The sequence below is a fragment of the Mirounga leonina genome, unplaced genomic scaffold (genome assembly GCF_011800145.1).
Source record: "Mirounga leonina isolate KUSES-001 unplaced genomic scaffold, KU_Mleo_1.0 Mir_93, whole genome shotgun sequence".
Lineage (NCBI taxonomy): Eukaryota > Metazoa > Chordata > Mammalia > Carnivora > Phocidae > Mirounga > Mirounga leonina.
In genome coordinates this window covers 52184-70405 of record NW_023270854.1, presented here as the reverse complement: position 1 = coordinate 70405, position 18222 = coordinate 52184, and the positions used below count along the sequence as shown (strand labels likewise).

The 18222-nt window shown below is 48.0% G+C and overlaps 1 protein-coding gene across 1 annotated transcript in view; it reads right to left on the bottom strand.

Moving 5' to 3' along the window:
• Window positions 1-18222, bottom strand: part of PARD6G (par-6 family cell polarity regulator gamma) — a 76379-nt gene that overhangs the window by 36773 nt on the left and 21384 nt on the right. Inside the window, exon 2 of the mRNA XM_034996289.1 lies at window positions 15496-15718. Coding sequence (XP_034852180.1) covers window positions 15496-15718 — 223 coding nt within the window. The remainder of the gene's footprint in view (window positions 1-15495; window positions 15719-18222) is intronic.

Below are 18222 nucleotides of genomic sequence, written 5' to 3'. Positions count from 1 at the left end.
GAATGGCAAATTCCTGTGAGCGCTCACTCAGTCAGTGTGTCTGGGTTGGGGGGGCACCCAGAAGAGTCATTGGTTACCGACACAGTTCACATTAGGAAACCCTGCTCCAGGTGGGGGTTCACCTCCTCATGCTGCCAAACCAGTACCCCAAACCCCAGATCCTGAAGTTGGTGAAAGGTCTCTGAATCTGCCCTGCTGGTGGCTCTGAACACTGAAAGTGCATGCTCTGGGACAAAGCCCCTCTGTCCACTCACTGAGGGAAGCTGGAGAGTCCTAGGAGGTGCTCAGGCCAAAGGTGAGAGGGCACTCTAAGGACAGACGCCAACGAAGCGCCCTGTCCCAGGGCAGGTGCTCCCGCAGGCAAGCAGTATCGACTCAGGCTTTCTTGGTGGTCTCTGAATCTGACCTCTCCACTGAGGTCACACAGGGATGGGCAGGGGCCCATGGAGAGGCCTCAACCAAACGTCCACCCCAACCGAAGCCCAGAGCGGGCCAAGGCTGAGGGGAGAGCAGACCCAAGCTGTTCTGACACACCGCAGTCCAGCAACACCAGGGAAGGCAGGCAGAATGGAGGCAAGGATGGTCACTGGCCCCAAACCTTGCCATTTTCCTGCACTTAGCTCTGTCAGCACAGCCTCTGGGCTTATTAGCAACAGGGAGGGAGCTGCAGAGCTGGGCATCTGAGAGATGGAAGGAGACACGTCCAGAGGGAAGCGCATTTGCAGCGTTTTGTTGGCGGACTGGCAGAGAAGGCCCCAGAGCTGTCAGGGGTCTCCCGCCCCAACACATAAAGGCAACACAGAGGCTGCCATCCTAAGACGACACACTTCCCAACCTGGACTCCTCACAGTGCAGAGGGTCCCAAGCAGGTGGCAGACAAGGGGAGGGCGACAGATTCTTCTGAGTCACCACCGCTGATGCCCTGGTATGTCCAGAGGGTCTGGGAGGTGCTTCTTCCTGGGGTGACTTGAGACTCACAACACGCAATCTAAAATCCAAGAAACACAGCCGTCACTGCTGCCTCAGGTCCCCACGTGGTCATTGCCTGAGACTCAGGTGTGTGCAACGGGAGGGAGGAGGGCTGGCCAGACACTGCCCCTGGGGAAGTCCTGGGCCTCTCCAGGGACTCGGTGACTCTGCAGCAAGTGACAAGGTGCTTTTGGAAAAAGTATATTTTCTCACTTTCTGATTTGAAATTTCTAACAAGATGATAGACAGACATCAGACATGCATGGATGTGTTGTAGGAATGAATGTATCCAAGCAGAGCGTGACTTGAACTCACCCAACACATAAGGTTTTAATAGGTACAGTTTCAATGGGGAGGCTGGAAAAGTTCAGGAGATGGGTGGTGACCGCACAACAATGTAATGTACTTGACTCTACTGTACACTTAGAAGTGGTTAAAATGGTATATATATATTTTTAAAGATTCTATTTATTTATTTGACAGAGACACAGCGAGAGAGGGCACACAAACAGGGAGTGGGAGAGGGAGAAGCAGGCTTCCCGCTGAGCAGGAAGTCCGATGTGGGGCTTGATCCCAGGACCCTGGGACCATGACCTGGGCCGAAGGCAGACGCTTAACGCCTGAGCCACCCAGGCGCCCCAAAATGGTAAATTTTATGTTATGGATGTTTTTCCAAAATAAAAAAAATTAGCCTTTATCATTGGTCAGTACACACTGTGGTAACAATCCCCTTCACAGTCTAACAACGCGCAGCACTCCCAACCTGGCAGGGGTGGGGCTGGGCGGGCCAGACCCAACTGTCGGCCTCGTCCCAACTCTGTCTGCATGTGTCGAACGCCACAAAATGGCTCAGGGCTTGGGAGAAGACCTGGGGTGCCGGGGGATGTGCTGTGGCTGGTGGCCTCCGTGCTGAATCATTTTCCCACAGGACAGGGTGGAAAATAGAGATACCGGGCAAAAACAGGAAGACAAACCACTGTGCAGGCGGAAATCCAAGTCTTGCTTACGCTTCTGGGAGAGAAAAGTTCACAGTGGAAATTTTTGTATCTCTGGACTCCAAACTAGTGCAGGTAAACCATTTGTTGGTGTGTTCTGTCCAGCATGGCCCATCCAGTGGAGCCACAGAGACACACAGAAGGGGGTCAGCCTGGAATAACGGTGCTGGAAGTAGGGAAACAGGCCAGCATTTGGGAAGGAACAAACGAGCTGTGAGTCCAAGGGCCTAGGATGGAGGGGGCACCCTAGTAATTTCCTTCAGGGCTTTGGAAACCATTTCTAAAACGCAGCATCCCCTTTCCTGCCCACCTGCCAATGGGAGACAATACCCTTCTCTTCCCTGGGAACCCTGCTGAGGCCAGATCTCAGCTGGAGTGTGGGTTTTCAGCAAGCCCACCTGGATTTCCATTGTCTTTGGGCCTCCCACACCTGCCCTCTGGAATGAGAAAGACATGGCTACACAGGGCGGGTGGAGCCTGTCCCAGGAGCGTCCACGTGCGTGTCTGGGTGGGCCGCACCCAGGGTCCGGTCCTTCCCTTGTGGGGCCCTCCCGGGCCAACGGTAACTACAAGCTCTCTTCAGCAACCTCATTCCTTCCTAAAAAGATTCTTGTCCAAATGGAATGGCATTTGATTGGGTTCAAAATGACTAGTAATAGGGCTGTAAGTAGCGTACCCAGCTTGGTTACCCTAAGGCCACAACTTAGGTGTAGATTCGGTGGGCTAGCTCTTGGCTCAGAGGAAGAGCTTAACTGTGTTCAGTATCCTGGTGCCTTTTTCTAGCAAAGATGCTTCCAGGGCCAAATGCTGAAGAGAACACAATTTAACATAAACATCCATCAACTACTCCTCACTTACACAGGACATTTTAGCCAGCCACTTCATAAACACGCTAAAACACGTCTCAGCTCAAGTAATCTGAGTACCGATTCCCCGTGAGATACGTGACCGGTCACAGAGCTTGTACGTCACTTTGGGTGCTTTCCCTACGTGTCCTCTCCGCCTATCTGCCCGTTCTGTGCGGGGTCTCTTGGCTGATGGTGTCCTCTGCCAGGGGCTTCCTAAGGTAGTCCCCAGCTCATTAGTGTACACCTACTCTTTGCAGGCAAGGAAGCGATCACCAGGCTCTTTGGGGGCTCGCCAGCCCCCTGGGGCCCTCGCACCGTCTCTTCCCATTGCTTGCTTGAGCCTGGCACTTCTAGACTGAGCCCCCAACCTTGTGCCTCTCCCGGGTCTTCACACACACTTTTCAGTGTGCCTGTTAATGCCTGGCCTGGCACCACCTCCTCATGAAGCCCCCTGGACCTTCGTTAGGCCTCTCACAGCACTAGTTACTCACCTAGGTGGTCACTGTTTTCCTGGGCAGCATGTGGGGTTCCCGAAGCCCATACGTGAGGTGAGCCTGTAACTGCCCAACCTGTGGGTGCTTGTAAAGGGGTGCTAACCTGAGGAGCAGAAGCACAACCACACAAACTGAGATGAGCGTATCCATGTACTGGGTTAGCTAAACGAGGAAAGTAGCAAAGAGCTGGTCATTCTGTAACCATTATGAGTGATATCCTAGAAGCTGAATCCTCAGCGGAAGGCTCTATAATTTATGGTGCAAAATTAGGGCTGGCTGACCTCCCTAGGTACCGTCATCCAGGTCAACGGGGAATAGCAGGAACCTGACTTTCAGAAGGTACTAGAGGCCAGATCATCCCTCCAAATTCTTTGTGCTGATACCTGTGGCTGCCAATCCCCCAAAACCACCAAGAAAGTTCAAATGTAACCCCTTGCTCACAAAGGCCCAAGGGGGCTGGCATTTCTCATACTGTCAGCCTTTTGCAATGTTTAATAAACAGCACATCAGATTTCAATTCCATCCATTCTAGACAACTAGGTCCCAAGTGAACCTAGGTCCTGGCTGAGGGAGACACTTCCAAAGACACCTCTGCCCCCAGAGCGTGTGGTCCAGGACATGCAGGAGCACATGGTTATCATCTGGCTTTAGAGAAGGCAGCTCGGCAGGTTTCCCATAAACCACCACCTGCTGCAACACCTCTGTCAGGTCCCACAGAGGCCCTGCGAATCCTTCCCATGGCTCTCCATCACCCAACACAACCTGCATGCCCCTGTGGGACCAGGCCCATTTCTAGGGCTCTGTTACACACCCCCACGGCCCCTAGTAGACACCTGCACTCAGCCGGTGGGAAGTCTCCAATCTGCTTGCCATGGTGCTTGAGGAAAGCATGAGATCTAGTGAATCCAACAAGGAATGACCAGTGTGCAGGCTTGTGTGGTCAGGTGGGCACCTCCCATGGGAAGTACCTGTGTCCAGCTCTGACAGCTTCCAAACAGTCAGGCACACGGAGGAGGTTGGGGTGTAGGGTGTGCAGCTTACCAGGCAGGCCATCCAAAGGGCCTTTCTTCTAAAAATAGGTGAAGGCACATAACCCTAACCCACCCTGGAAACAGAAACACAGCCCTGTTATATTATCTGAGGAGTATGCTGCTTTTTGTTTAAAAAGATTTGTTTCAAAGAGAAATCCTGCTAACACAGGCAGCCTGACAACCAATCACTCAGCTCAGGATTGTCAGCTTAACCGTGAAAAGAAAGCCCCACGCTGTGCCTCCATGCTTGGCCTTTTCCCTCTCAAATGGGACATCCTTGAGCTCATACTCTTTGAGAACTGGCTTAAATATAAACATGTTAATCACCCTATGATCAGCCACTGTAAGATGACGGAAAAGAAACAGTGAGATGGTCACCTCCGGCCAAACAACACTCTGGCCTCCACAGAAGCTACAGCAGGGACAGTGTGGCTCATGAACCAACCACCGTCTCCACTTTAAATTTCAGCTCCAGGGGTCTGCAGCTCCCACCCAGCAAGGCCAGGCTGGGAGGAGCTTCCTAAACTCAGGACATAAGACACCAGGTGTTTGGAGTAGGATAACTGCCCCATGAGGTCCCAGCTGAGGTCCCAGACTTGCAGGGTCCCAAGCTGGGTGCTGTCCTAACAGGAGGGCAGCCCACAGCCCACACTTCTGGCCAGACCCTCACTGGCCTTCACTGCAGAATTCAAAGAGTATAGATTCAAAGCTCATGAGTTTTCATGCCACACAAGGACAGTTTTCAAAGATGTGTTTAAAAAGATTCCATTCAAATGTCATTCGAATGCCCTGCTGAAAAGACCACTGGCAGTATGTATCTTAGTCCAAAGTACGCATGCTTTTTAACCTAGCAAGACTTTTCTGTTAATTCACCCCAAAGAAATAACCTGACACATATGTAAAAGTGCACAACACGGTTTATAAAAATAAAAAGTTGGACCAGTTTAAATATAAAATAAGGGATTGGTTACATATTGTTACATTTATATAACTGAGATATGCTAAAAGGCTAGTGTGTATCTACACACATCTACAAAAAGTCAAAAATACAATGCTAGCTTAATATAATGTCTAAAAATTAAAATTAATTTAAAAGTGTATGTGTTTTATCACCCTATTTACGAAAAACTATGTTCAACTGATTTATCTATATGAAGCAGTCTGGAAAGGGCTCACCAAAATGCTAATGTGGTTATCTTGGGGTGGTGGAGTTATTTCCACATTGTTTGAATTTTCTTTTACAAATATGTCATAAGCAGAAAAGACTTTTTAAAAACAAAAAGGCTGGGAGCCTGGGTGGCTCAGTTGTTAAGCGTCTGCCTTCGGCTCAGGTCGTGATCCTGGGGTCCTGGGATCAAGCCCCGCATCGGGCTCCCTGCTCCACGGGAAGCCAGCTTCTCCCTCCCCCACTCCCCCTGCTTGTGTTCCCTCTCTCGCTGTGTCTCTCTCTGTCAAATAAATAAATAAAAATCTTTTAAAAAAATAAAAAATAAAAAAAGGCTTACAAAGAGTTTAATGACAGGATATGCTTATGACATATTAGAGTTTTAAAAAGCATGAGTCCAAATCATAAGCATACCATGAGCTTGAATATGAAAAAGTAAGTAGGACTAGAATATGAACTAGAAAAGAGTAGAATCCAATTCCATCTCACCATTCACGTACGAGGTGTTCTCTGGGATGGGGCATTCTCCCTCCCTCCCACAGGCTCAGCTAGGGGGAGAGGCAGACCCAGGGCACAGGTGCACCATGCCACGTCCAGGGGATGCCGATGACCTCGTGGTTTCCGACTCCCTGCACAGATGGCTAGCCTTTTCAGGACCAGCCCCTGGATTCTTCTGGATGGTGGGTGGCTCTGGCTTTGTTTTCTTTTTAATGAGCTACATCAGCACATTCTCTCCCCCCATCCACTCCCACTCCAGGGGTGAATGCGGGCTTCAGGCATTTTGTTTTCTGCATGTTCCCACGGTGGAGCAGTGGGAGAGTGTGTGCCCTTTCTTTCAATTAAAAAAAAAAAAAAAAGAAATTCTCCAAATATGCAAACTTTCAGAAATCAGTGGCAATTCAAGAAGCAAATGTGTCTCATGAAAAAGCTCCCACAACAGAGGGTGTCACATCTGTTCCTACAAGCGCAGGGACATAGATAAGGTTAATTCAGCAAAACTATACTTTCCCCTGCCTCAACACATGCAGCCTCAAACCCGGGGCAGTGTCTGAGGAAAGAGAATTATAGCAGCTTAAAAAGTCAGAGACACTGAGTGCAGCTCTTTTTGCCCATGGGTCCTGTCACAGTGCTATAATAAAAGGAACTTTTTGCACCAAAAAAAAAAAAAAAAAGAAAGGGGCACCTGGGTGGCTCAGTCGGTTGGGCATCTGCCTTCGGCTCAGGTCATGATCCCAGGGTCCTGGGATCGAGCCCCGCATTGGGCTCCCTGCTTGGCGGGGAGCCTGCTTCTCCCTCTCTCTCTGCCTGCCGCTCTGCCTACTTGTGTTCTCTCGCTCCGTCAAATAAATAAAATCTTAAAAAAAAAAAAGTCAAAGACACTGAGTGCTTCCTGCTGAGCAGTGAACCCCAACCTAAAACCAAACACACCTCCAGCTACTGAATGAAGAATCTGAGAAGAGCAGTCATCAGCAGGATTTGTAAGATTCTGCCAGTGTGTATAACCAAATTCTCAATGATTATATACATTTTACTTTGAAGAACATCCCGTAATCACTTTTTCTGGCAACTCACTTAAGTGAAATCATAAGCAAATACCTCCCCACCATCTCCAATCAAGCAACTTCTGATAAATCAGACATATGTGTCTTCCTCATTCTAGGTACCGAGAAGAGTGCCAGAAAACCAAAAACAGTTACCAGACATATGGAAATATGCAGCATTTATGTTTCCTTTAAAAGTAAATATTTCAGAATACTCTAATTGTGCTGAAAATCTTGTGGGACAATTAAGTCCTCACAACCCTCCCGTGACATCTGGAGATGCTAATCACCTGAGGGACAAAACAGCAATCAAAATTCAACTAGGATTCCACCCTAGTTCTGGGCTGGGGCCTGGGAGGCAAAAAGGTCCATCTCTTAAATAACAAGAGTGCTAGGAATGCTGGTATTGGAGGGGTTTATTTGATGGATAAGTGGTGAAAAGTTAGTGTTTGCACTTCCTGTTTATTCTGCTAAAAATAGAGATACTCTGAGTATCTCTGCTGGTCTTGTCTGCATTCTCTGGTTTGGGCCAGCTTTCCAAAATGTTTCTGCGCCCTTAGGGAGGACCAGAGGAGCACGCAGGGGACAGAGAAAGTGGTTCCTCAACACTGGCTGAATGTGCTATCCAAGTTTGAGTCTAGATTCTCCCACTGTGACTGCTTGGTTCTGTAACTTATTTAATGGGCAAAGCATTAAAGTGAAAGCCATAACGACATCTGTTATAGACACATGGAGAGATGCTACAGGTTTTAGCAGGAGTCCAGCCCCAGACAGAGGATTGCAGAAGCCTAGTAAATGCTGGAAGAGAGAAGCCTGGATATGTGAAGGCCAAAGGCATGGTCCACAGCCAGGACAGAATACCATCTAACACCCTAAGAAGATGTCCCTGACTCAGTCGCAGGGGGACAAAAATCTGAGTCATTCCTGGCCTGTCATCTGAGCTCCCCGATGCAGACGATCCAGAACTGGGTTCTTAACCCCGAGTGCTCCAAGGACCCTCAGCAATCTGATGATGCTGGGAAACTGCTTCTCAGAATAACACTCTTAAAGGCATTAAGTAAAATACGTGTATTTACAAAGGAAATTAGTTATTTTGAAGACAATCAAAATTCTACAACAAACACGTGATACAACACATGTGTGCTTTCATACTAGTGCATTAAATAACAATCTGTACCGCTGTTTTAAAATAATGATTACTGCAAATGATGTGTAAGACATCTGGCTACAAGGAACACATGAACACTCCACATGAAAATATCTGTGGTTTCTACTGGCAACAAAGTGGTGGGTCCTGCTAATCCTGCTGTGCAGTGTCAGTCACATTCCTAATAAGTTTATCAATGGACCCAAGACAGAAACCCCTCAGGAGCCAAATGTAGGGTCCTGAGCACTGTCTTGAGTTTTGATGCCAAAGAAATTAATTAAAAAGTGCAAGTATTCACACCTATTGAAAATGGCTGAATTTTGGAAATAAAGGCTAAATATGAGCCCAAATGACATCACCCAGGGTTGAAGCTCAGATCCAGGAGAGTCTGGTTTAAATCTCATAGTTTTCAAACAGAGATACTGAGATATAACTTATTTATTGAAACATAATTTATAGACCATAACATCTACCCACTTAAAGAGTATAATTCAATGGTTATGAGTATATTTACAAAGCCCTGTAATCAACACCACTATTGAATCCCAGAATATTTCCACTGTCCAGTAAAGAAACCCTAACCTCCCAATACCCCTCCCCCTAGCAACCATGAATCTGTTTTTGTCTCTATGGATTTTCCCATTCTGGACTTCTCATACAGAGTTGATTTTCATTATTCATGGTAGTTATGTTCTATAAAGTCTCCTTGAACACTGAACCATGGCTCCTGGGAAAATACAGGATTAGGGTCCTGTGAGCCTCTTAATCATGTTTTTATCCATCGAGCAATACAAACCTTTGTGCTATATGTGTTTCTATTTAAAGACATTACCAATTCATAATGTTGAACTCACAGCCAAAAGCATTTTCTACATAAAGCACAGCACATCCCTCTTGCACTGAGGAAAATTCAACAGCACTCCTGCACTATGCTTGGGGTCATTTTCATCAGTGACATCATAAGAAAAGCACAGGCGGCTCCTGGGAAGAGGGCAGAGCAGGGAGCACCAGGAATCTCTCCCCACCGGGCAACGACCGCACGGCAGAATCTGTCTGATGGGACTATCTGGGGACTGCAGAGTCGGCTGAAGGCTTGCAGCTGTCCAGGAGAAGTAGTCAGTTTGGGTCTCTTCTAGCTCCCAGCACAGAGCAGCTACCCAGCCGTGTAGCAGGCAGCCGTGCACGTGCTTCTGGGGCAGCCTGCAGACGCCAGGTGGGCAAGAAGCACCCCGTCCTCCAAAGAGCAGGGGTCTAAGCTCTGACCACCGCCGGCTGCTTCTGATCACACAGGTGCAGACACAGAGCCTGGCGGCCGTTGCTGTCGGCCCTCCAGCTCCAGTGACTCCAAGGGCATTAGAAGGGCGAGGGCCCCCTTGTCCCCCTTTTGCTTCTCACTTTTCCCCTTTTGGGAGCCACACAGTAGGACATTCAAAAAGAGCTGCATACGTGGGAAATTAGGAAGGGGCCGCGCGTGCCCAAGGAAAGGCTCAGAAAAGACCTGAGAAGACATTCAGTTTACACCTCAGGCTGGTCCTCAGCACAGAGACAGCCCACAACCATCAGAAGAACGATGACAACCAAACAGCAAACCCTGGGGAAGGGGGAGAATCTGATTTCCAGAGTTACCATGTCATGAGATTCGAATGTCCGGTGGTCAGCCAAAAAATCACAAGCACAGAAGGAAACAGGAGAGTCTGGCCCACTGAAAGGAAAAAGAGAACTGAACAGAATCTGTCCCTAAAAAAGACCTGAGGTCAGATCTACTAGACAGACTTTAAAGCAGCTGTCTTAAAGATGCTCAAAGAACTAAAGGAAGATGTGGATAAAATCATGAAAAAAAAAAAAACTATGAGAAAAATGGAAATATCAATAAAGAAGTAGAAAACCAGAAAAGAAACCCAAAAGAAGTTCTGGGTGTTATAACAACCAATGAATCATTGAACACTACATCAGAAACTAATGATGTACTATATGCTGGCTAAATGAACATAAAAAAAAAAAAAAAAGTTCTGGAGCTGGAAGTACAGTAACTGAGATGAAAAACTCACTAGAGGGATTCAAAACAGATTTGAGCTGACAGAAGAAATATCAGTGAACTTGAAGACAGGAAAGTGGAAATGATTAACACTTTGGAATACAAAGTACATGAAAAAAACAAAGAGCCTAAGGGGCCTGTGGGATACCATCAAGAGCACCAGCATTCATACTGTGGGAGTCTAAGGAGGAGAAAGGGACAGAGAGAATATTTGAAGAAATAATGGCCGAAAACCTTCCTTCAAAACCTTCAAGACACTCAGCAAATTCCAAGTCAGATGAAGTCAGAGAGACCCACTCGGAGACGCATTATGATCAGACTTTCAAAAGACAAAGAGAGAACCGTGAAAACAGCAAGAGAGAAAAGACTCATCACATCCAAGGGATCCTCAGTATGATTATCTGCAGATTTTTCATCAGAAACTTTGGATTTCAGAGAAAGTGCACCAATATGGTCAGAGCTATAAGAAGAGCTATAAGAAGAAAAACCGAGAATCCTATATCCAGCAAAACTGTGCTGCAAAGTGAGAGAGAAATCAAGTCATTGCTAGACAAACAAAAGCTGTGGCAGTCGGTGACCACTGGACCTTTCCTGCAAGAGCTGCTCCCAGGAGTCCGACAGGCGCAAGGGAAGGACTGGAGACAGTAGCAGGGAGCCATGCACGGAGTAAGGTCTCAGGGAAGGCTAACATGTGGCCAATTACAAAAGCTAAAAACCTAAATGTAAGACCTAAAACTATAAAACCCTTGGAAGAATACTTAGGACAAATGCCTCAGGACATTGGATTTGGCAGTGATTTCTTGGATTCGACACCAAAGGCACAGTTAACAAAAGAAAACATTGACAAATTTGACTTTGTACAAAATTACAGATGTTGTACATCAAAAGACACAATCACAGAGGAAAAAGGCAACCCACAGAATGAGAGAAAATACTTGTGAGTCATATATCTGAGAAGGGATTAACATCCAGAATATAAAGAATTCCTGAAGCTCACCAACCAAAGAGAATCTGGTGCAAAAATGGACAAAGGACTTGAACAGATGTCTCTTCAAAGAAGATGTACAAGTGGCCATTAGGCACTGAAAATATACTCGACATCACTAAATATTAGGGACTTAGAAATCAAAAGTACGAGATCCCACCTCATACCCATTGTGATGGCTACTACTGAAAAATCAGAGGGGCACCTGGGTGGCTCAGCTGGTTAGGTGTCCGACTCTTGATCTCAGCTCAGGTCTTCATCTCGGGGTTGTGAGTTCAAGTTCCGTGTTGGGGGGATAAAAAGAAAAAAGATAAAAAGAAAATCCAGAAAACAACAGGTGTTGGTAAGGATGTGGAGAAACTGGACCCCTGTGCACAGTTGGGGAATGCAAAATGGTGCAGCCACTGTGGAAAACAATATGACAGTTCTTCAAAAAGTTAAAAACAGAATTACCATATGAAGCAGCTATATATATATACTACAGGGTATATACCCAAAAGAATTGAAAAGAGGGTCTCAAAAAGATATTTGTCTCACTTTCATAGCTGCATTATTCACAATAGCTAAAATGTGGAAGAAACCCCCATGTTCACTGATGGATGAATGATGAACAAAATGTGCTCTGTCCACACAAAAGAATAGTCTTCAATCTTACAAAGGAAGGAAATTGTGCAATATGATACAACACGGATGAACCTTGAGGACACTGTGTTCAGTGAAACAAGCCAGTCACAGAGACAAATACTATGGGATTCCACTTTTATGAGTTTCTTAGAGGGGTCACAACCATACAGACACAAAGTAGGGTGGCGGGTGCTGGGCAGCATGGGGACTTAGTTAAAAGAATGACTCAGTTTTACAAGATGAAAAGCATTATGGAGACAGAGGGTGGTGATGGTTGTACATCACTATGAATGTATTAATGCCCCTGAACAGTACAATGGCAAATTTAATGTCATATGTATTTTACCACAATTAAAAAAAAGAATACGCAGAAAAGGTGACAAATAGGACACTGCATGGACTGTGAAAAGGACACGTTTTTCAGCCTGAGAGCAGAAGCAGGAAGGTGGAGCGGTGCCCTTTCCGATCTCAGCTGCATTGGCAGCTGACCCTTCCCCGCTCTGCACGTCAGCGAATGGCCTCCCAAGGGCCTGGAGTATCGATTTTGGGCGACAAACAAATGTGAGCAACTTCACCTTGGAGGACAGACTGTGAAGGGAGCCCCATGACAGCGGCCTGTATGCCGGGGTGCTCTCATCTCCCATTCTTTCCAAGGTACCTGCATGCTGCGTCTGTGACCCTTCGGCCCCTCAGTCCTGTCCCATGGCACATCTAGTCTGTCCACTTGCCGGTCTGCGGCCATTGTGGACAGTACTGCCATGAGCAGCCCTGCACAAGTTCTGGTGGGGGAAGATGAGTCCCACATCCTGGTGCTTCGGTGAAGGGACATTGGTCTGGAGTTTTCCTGTGATATCTAGGTAGGTTTGGGGGAAGAGATTAGTAAGAGGCAAACAAAGCATTTTTCCTAAACCTAACTGTGGGTTTACTTCCACATCTCTGTTAGAAGACCGATGATGGGCGCCTGGGTGGCTCAGTTGGTTAAGCGACTGCCTTCGGCTCAGGTCATGATCCTGGAGTCCTGGGATCGAGTCCCGCATCGGGCTCCTTGCTCAGCGAGGAGTCTGCTTCTCCCTCTGACCCTCCCCACCTCATGCTTTCTCTCTCTCTCAAATAAATAAATACAATCTTTAAAAAAAAAAAAAAAGAAGACCGATGAGTCTTCACTTGGGGTAGTAATACAGTTTTCTCTTAAAGGACACATCAAGGTTCATAAAGTTAGTAAGTGAAGGACAGAGTGGGTGTGGCCACAGTCAAACCACGAAAACGGCATTATGTGACTGACATCTCAGAATCCGTGCTGTAGGAAAAGGACGTGGGACTTGGGTGTCACCTCCCAGGGTAGCCTTAGCAATGCCCTGCCCGCGGATGGACACTCACACGGTACTCAAGTCCGTCCTGAACACAGAGGGCGTCAAGATGGCGCCTGCTTCCTACCATCCACAGAAACACAACTGTCCCTGCCTCTCCCACCTGGACCAGTGTTTACAGTGACCGTCCCTTGAGGATGGCGAGAACAGAGCCCCAGTCTCCCCACTGATGGGATCATGAGGCTGGGCTTTGTGAAAGTTAGGGGCACTTTCCTATTTAAGTCTGACAACTACCTGAGGTGGGCACTGCTGTCTCATTTTACAGACCAGAACATTGAGGATCAGTTGGTCACAGAGCCAGTGACAAGGGGCTGGAGGTAGGGTCTGAACTGAGGTACCCCCAGGCTCCTTGCTCTCACAAGACAGAGAAAGGCAGGGGTTGCAGGGAACATGCTCACACTGGAAACCCTGGGGGTTCAGAAACCCTAAGCCAGCCAGTTAAACTTTGGGCTATTTCTCTGAGGACAGTGGAGAAGGGACAGTAAACAACTGAGACAAGATGCAGGGCCTCAGCAATAGGCTGAAAAGAGGCGAAGGCATCTGACCTTCCGGTGGGAAGTGAACACATTCCCACTTGCAAACACACAAAACCCGGAGCTTCCTGGATCATCTCGGCTTCGGTGAATCAGCAGCATGGGGCACCAAGTGCCACCAGCACTCACGAGAGAAGAGTGGCCTCGGTAGGGCCTCCGTCCCCAGCCCCGCACGCACGAGTCGAGCCTGTGTGGCAGATGGCAAAGCCTGTGTGCGGATCTGTAGCTCACACGCTGCTCCACACCCACCTTGTGAGCAAACACCATGACCTTGGACGGCCAGGGCAGAGCTGTGCAACGTGGGGCTGGGCGCCTGGAGAACAACTGATAAACACAATACAGGGAAGCAGAAGAACAGGACAGAGAATGGGCTGAGGGAACGTGAGGTAATGAGGCAGAGCAGCTTGAGACCAGGCTGCTCTGAGAGGGTGGTGTATGAACAAACACGGGAGCGATGTGAGCGGCAGAGTTCCAGGCAGGGCAGTAGGCTGCAGGGGTGGCCACAGGGAAGGGGGACAAGAACAGGAGGACGCCGAGGGCTGTGGCCGAGCCAGGGGCCACGCAGAGGCAGCAGAGCCTGCAGATGCCCGGCAGCATGGGCGGCCGGGGACGAAGCAGACGTCACTGTGAGGAAGTGACAGCTGTGCGGGCTTCTCGGTATCATCAGCAGGACACCGGGCTCAGCAAGACCGCAGACGCAACGCCGTCTGACCTTGCGCCAGAGGACCGGCCAGAAGGGGAGGCCAGCGGATCTCCTGCGGTCCCTCTCTACGCATTCCCTTCCATCAGCACAAACAAAACTCAAAGAGCACGGACTGCCGGCCAGCGCTCTGGGCACCTGCAAGCGTTGCCTGTTCATCTCAGGATGACCTGAGGGGCACGTATGTTCAGACGGCCCTCATGTGCAGGAGGGACTGCGGCATCCTGCCTGCCCTTAGAACCAGGCACCTGGCCCCACACCTCCTCCTGCCCCAAACACTGTGGCTTCTGCCCCCAGTGTGTGCTCAGTAACACCCCCCCCCACTGTGAGCTGTACCTGTCACTCTGCGAGTGTCCCCGAGGCTGCTCTGCCCCGTGCAGGCGGCCAGTGCGCTCGCTACGGGCACAGAAGGTCCAGTCATGACCCAGTCAACCAGGAAATGCCATTTTCCAAACGTCACCTGCAGGCGGCTCTTCCCTTCAGTATTTTATTGTGAAATGTGAGGATTCACCCAAGTTTAGAGATGAATAGATGCAGTTCTGAGAAGCGAGCAGCACAAGGACCCACTCTGACTCAACAGCAGGGCACCCTCCCTTTCAACCATTAACCTACATTAGCAGCTTATTTTCCCATAAAATGATGCTGTTACAGCAAAGCTAGGCCCTCAGAGTGAAAAGTTAACCAAAGTTATAATTTAGAGCTAGCATCATTTTCCAATCCTAAAAAGACAGTGGAAAACACACACTAGCAACCACAAGCTTCATTCTTTGGTTCCTGGTTAATGCCTTTTTGTTAGTGAACTCCCTTGCTTCCAGTTAAAATATGAATGCATCAATATTATTTTTTCCTCAGTATTAAAAAATCAGAAGTCAATACTACTGAAGGTGGAAAATGCATTTTAAATTTTTTAAGCCTTTCTAATAAATTAATGTTGAGCAAATAAACATTACTTTCTTTCACCTGCCCCAGAGCCTAGAAACGAGAACTGTCTGGCTCTGTCCTGACAGACGACAGTGGGAGCTGCATGTGTGTGATGGGCACTGAGCAGCACCCCCCAGTACCTCGTTTCTGGATGAAGACCCGGAGCAGAGGGTTTGCGCTCGAGACCGCCTTGCAGAAGTTGTCATCGTTGTTGATGGGCAGCAGGTCCCCGTGCACGTCCGCATAGCCGATGGTCACATCAGTGTTGGAGATGTGGTGCGTGTGCACGACCAGCTTGTAGAAGTCTTCGAACTTCCCCGGCTTCTGACGGTCCAAGGAGAACCTTCGGAACTCCGCCCCAAACTACAACGCAAGAGACAGGGAGCAAATGAGTGGTGGATAAAGGTACCAAAATAAGGCTTGTTCACTGAATGACATGTGTGTGCCATCCACGAGGCCCGGGACACAGTGGTGGACAGTGTCCTTGTCCTCACGGAGCTTGTGCAAAGACAAAAGTGTGGGAAGCAGTTCCGCCAACGCTGAGGACAGGACGGGTGCTGGAGCTTGGGCTAGAGAGGAAAAGCAGTGTCAAAATTAATTACGAGGATGGTGGATGAAATGAAACAGGAGCCTTGGGGAGGGTATTCACCTGGGGTGGCTGTGCAGGCCCAGGTTAGGATCTGAACAACCCTGAGGCAGGGTCAGATGCTCAGAGGCAGGAGCAAAGCAAGGGCCAGCTGAAACCTCTGGACTTTTTCCTAAGAGCAATGGGTAGTCCTGTAACAATTTTAAGCAAGAAACTGATTTGAGATGATTTGCATTTTTAAAAGACCAAATGGCTATACTTCAAAAGGATCAGAAGCGGAAGCAAAAGTGAAGGAAGGAAGGTGGTAAAAAGGAGGCTTCAGAAATCTCGGGAGACAGGGCCCTGGTACTGGCCAAAAAGACAGAGCAGATCTCTCCCCCCGAAAGATGGTATTCCGTCTGTTTGCCCCAGGGAATGCCCAGGGCCCATCTTTTCTGACAGTCCCTGGCCTTGGCTCAGGTGCCCACGCAGTTCTCTGCTGGGAGAGGACCCTAGGTCACCTCCCACGGGCCGAGCCATCCTGGGATCTGAGGACACCACGGTTTGGCCTAAGGTTTTCTGGATTGGGACATGCTGTTTTTCCTTACTTGGCAATAGAGACTTTTATTCATCAGGTCAGATTCGGTGCTCTTCAGTATAACCGAAAACTAATAATAGTGGTTCCAAAGTACACGTAAGTGAAACGTCTAATGTTTATACTAAACGAGTCATTATACCATCTAGACATTATGTCAACTAGTCAAGGGCAAATCAACTCAACCCATGTGGGTTTGTGTGGTTCTCAAACTGGGCAGGCATCAGAGTACCTGGAGGCCCCCAGAGATCTGGACTGGGCTGATCTGGAGACCAGCGCAAGAATTTGCATTTTTAACAAGTTCCCAGGATAAGCTGATGCTGTCAGGCTGGGGACCACACACAGTAAACCACTGATTTTAAGGGAATCCATCTCCAAATCTCCACGTCCACAGATCTCTGAGAACCAGAGTCTCCTGTTCCATTCCTCTTTTTAAAAAGCAAAAGAAAACAAACTCCTCACCCATCCTGCATTGCCCCAGGAATAAAATACTTCAAGGCGCACAACAGTGGGACATTCCAAAATATTGGTTTGGGAAAAGCCACCTTCAGTGCGTAAGCAAAACTCCTAAGGCCTGCCTCCCACATACTGGGTAAGGGAAGGAAGGGCTCTGAGCTCAGCGCAAGGGGCCAAGGCAAGGCTCCCCCATCCCTCTGCTGTTGGGGGTACACAGCACAGCAAACCTGGAAATCCCCCCCAGCATTAAAGATAAGCGATATAAAGATTCCCAATATTTATTCCAAGCATGCAGGATGAACTGGCCCAGGGTGAGCAATACGGAACCTCTCATACACAGGGGCTACATCTTGTGGCCACAAACCTTGTCAAGACTCAAGAACCCAAGCCTACAACATAAATTTAATGTGATTTTTTTTCAGATTTGGTTATGTCAGCACATCATGAATCTTTATTTGAACAGTAGCCATCATCTCTGCCATCTCATATCTAATATAAGTTAACTTCCAGAACAGTTAGTTTTTATCTGTATACCCCTCTTTTCATTAAATACATAAAGAGAGTTGGATGGTGTCTAATGAAACTAGCGAGTATCTCTGACTTTCATGATTACTCCCCCAAACCGGACACCACACACTGGCTCTAAGGGACTCCGGCTGCGTCTCTCACTCCTGCAGGACTCAGGACATCCCAGTGTGAGCATGAGAATCAGCACGTTAGACAAGCCCGTTCTGCGATGTTTCTGTCATAACTGCATTTGATCTAAGACACATCTAAGTTGTTTCTCACTTCTTCTAGTAGTTGTCTTCAAAATACGTCCTAACGTGTTGATTTGAAATGAAAATCCAAATTTCTTTGTGATAGAAAGCAAGTCTGACCTGTTTGATAATGAGGCTGACTTTATCAATCCAGCAGGATGGTGAACACGCTTTATATGTTGAATGAACCTCCAAGTTTAGCAAAAAGAGGTATGAAATGGGATATTAGCATTTTTCCTGCTTTTATTGTGGCAAAATACATAATATAAAATTTACCCTCTGTGCCAGGTCCCCACCATCCATGTGCCTTTTTATCCTGTGAACTGAGTCTGTCCCCATTAAACATGACGCCCCAGCCCCTCCCCCAGCCCCTCGCCACCATCTACTCCAGGACTCTAGGACTGTGACTCCTCTACGTACTTCATACAAATGGCATCATACAGTTTATGTCTTTTTGTGACTGGCTCGTTTCCCTGAACAGATATGTGATTTC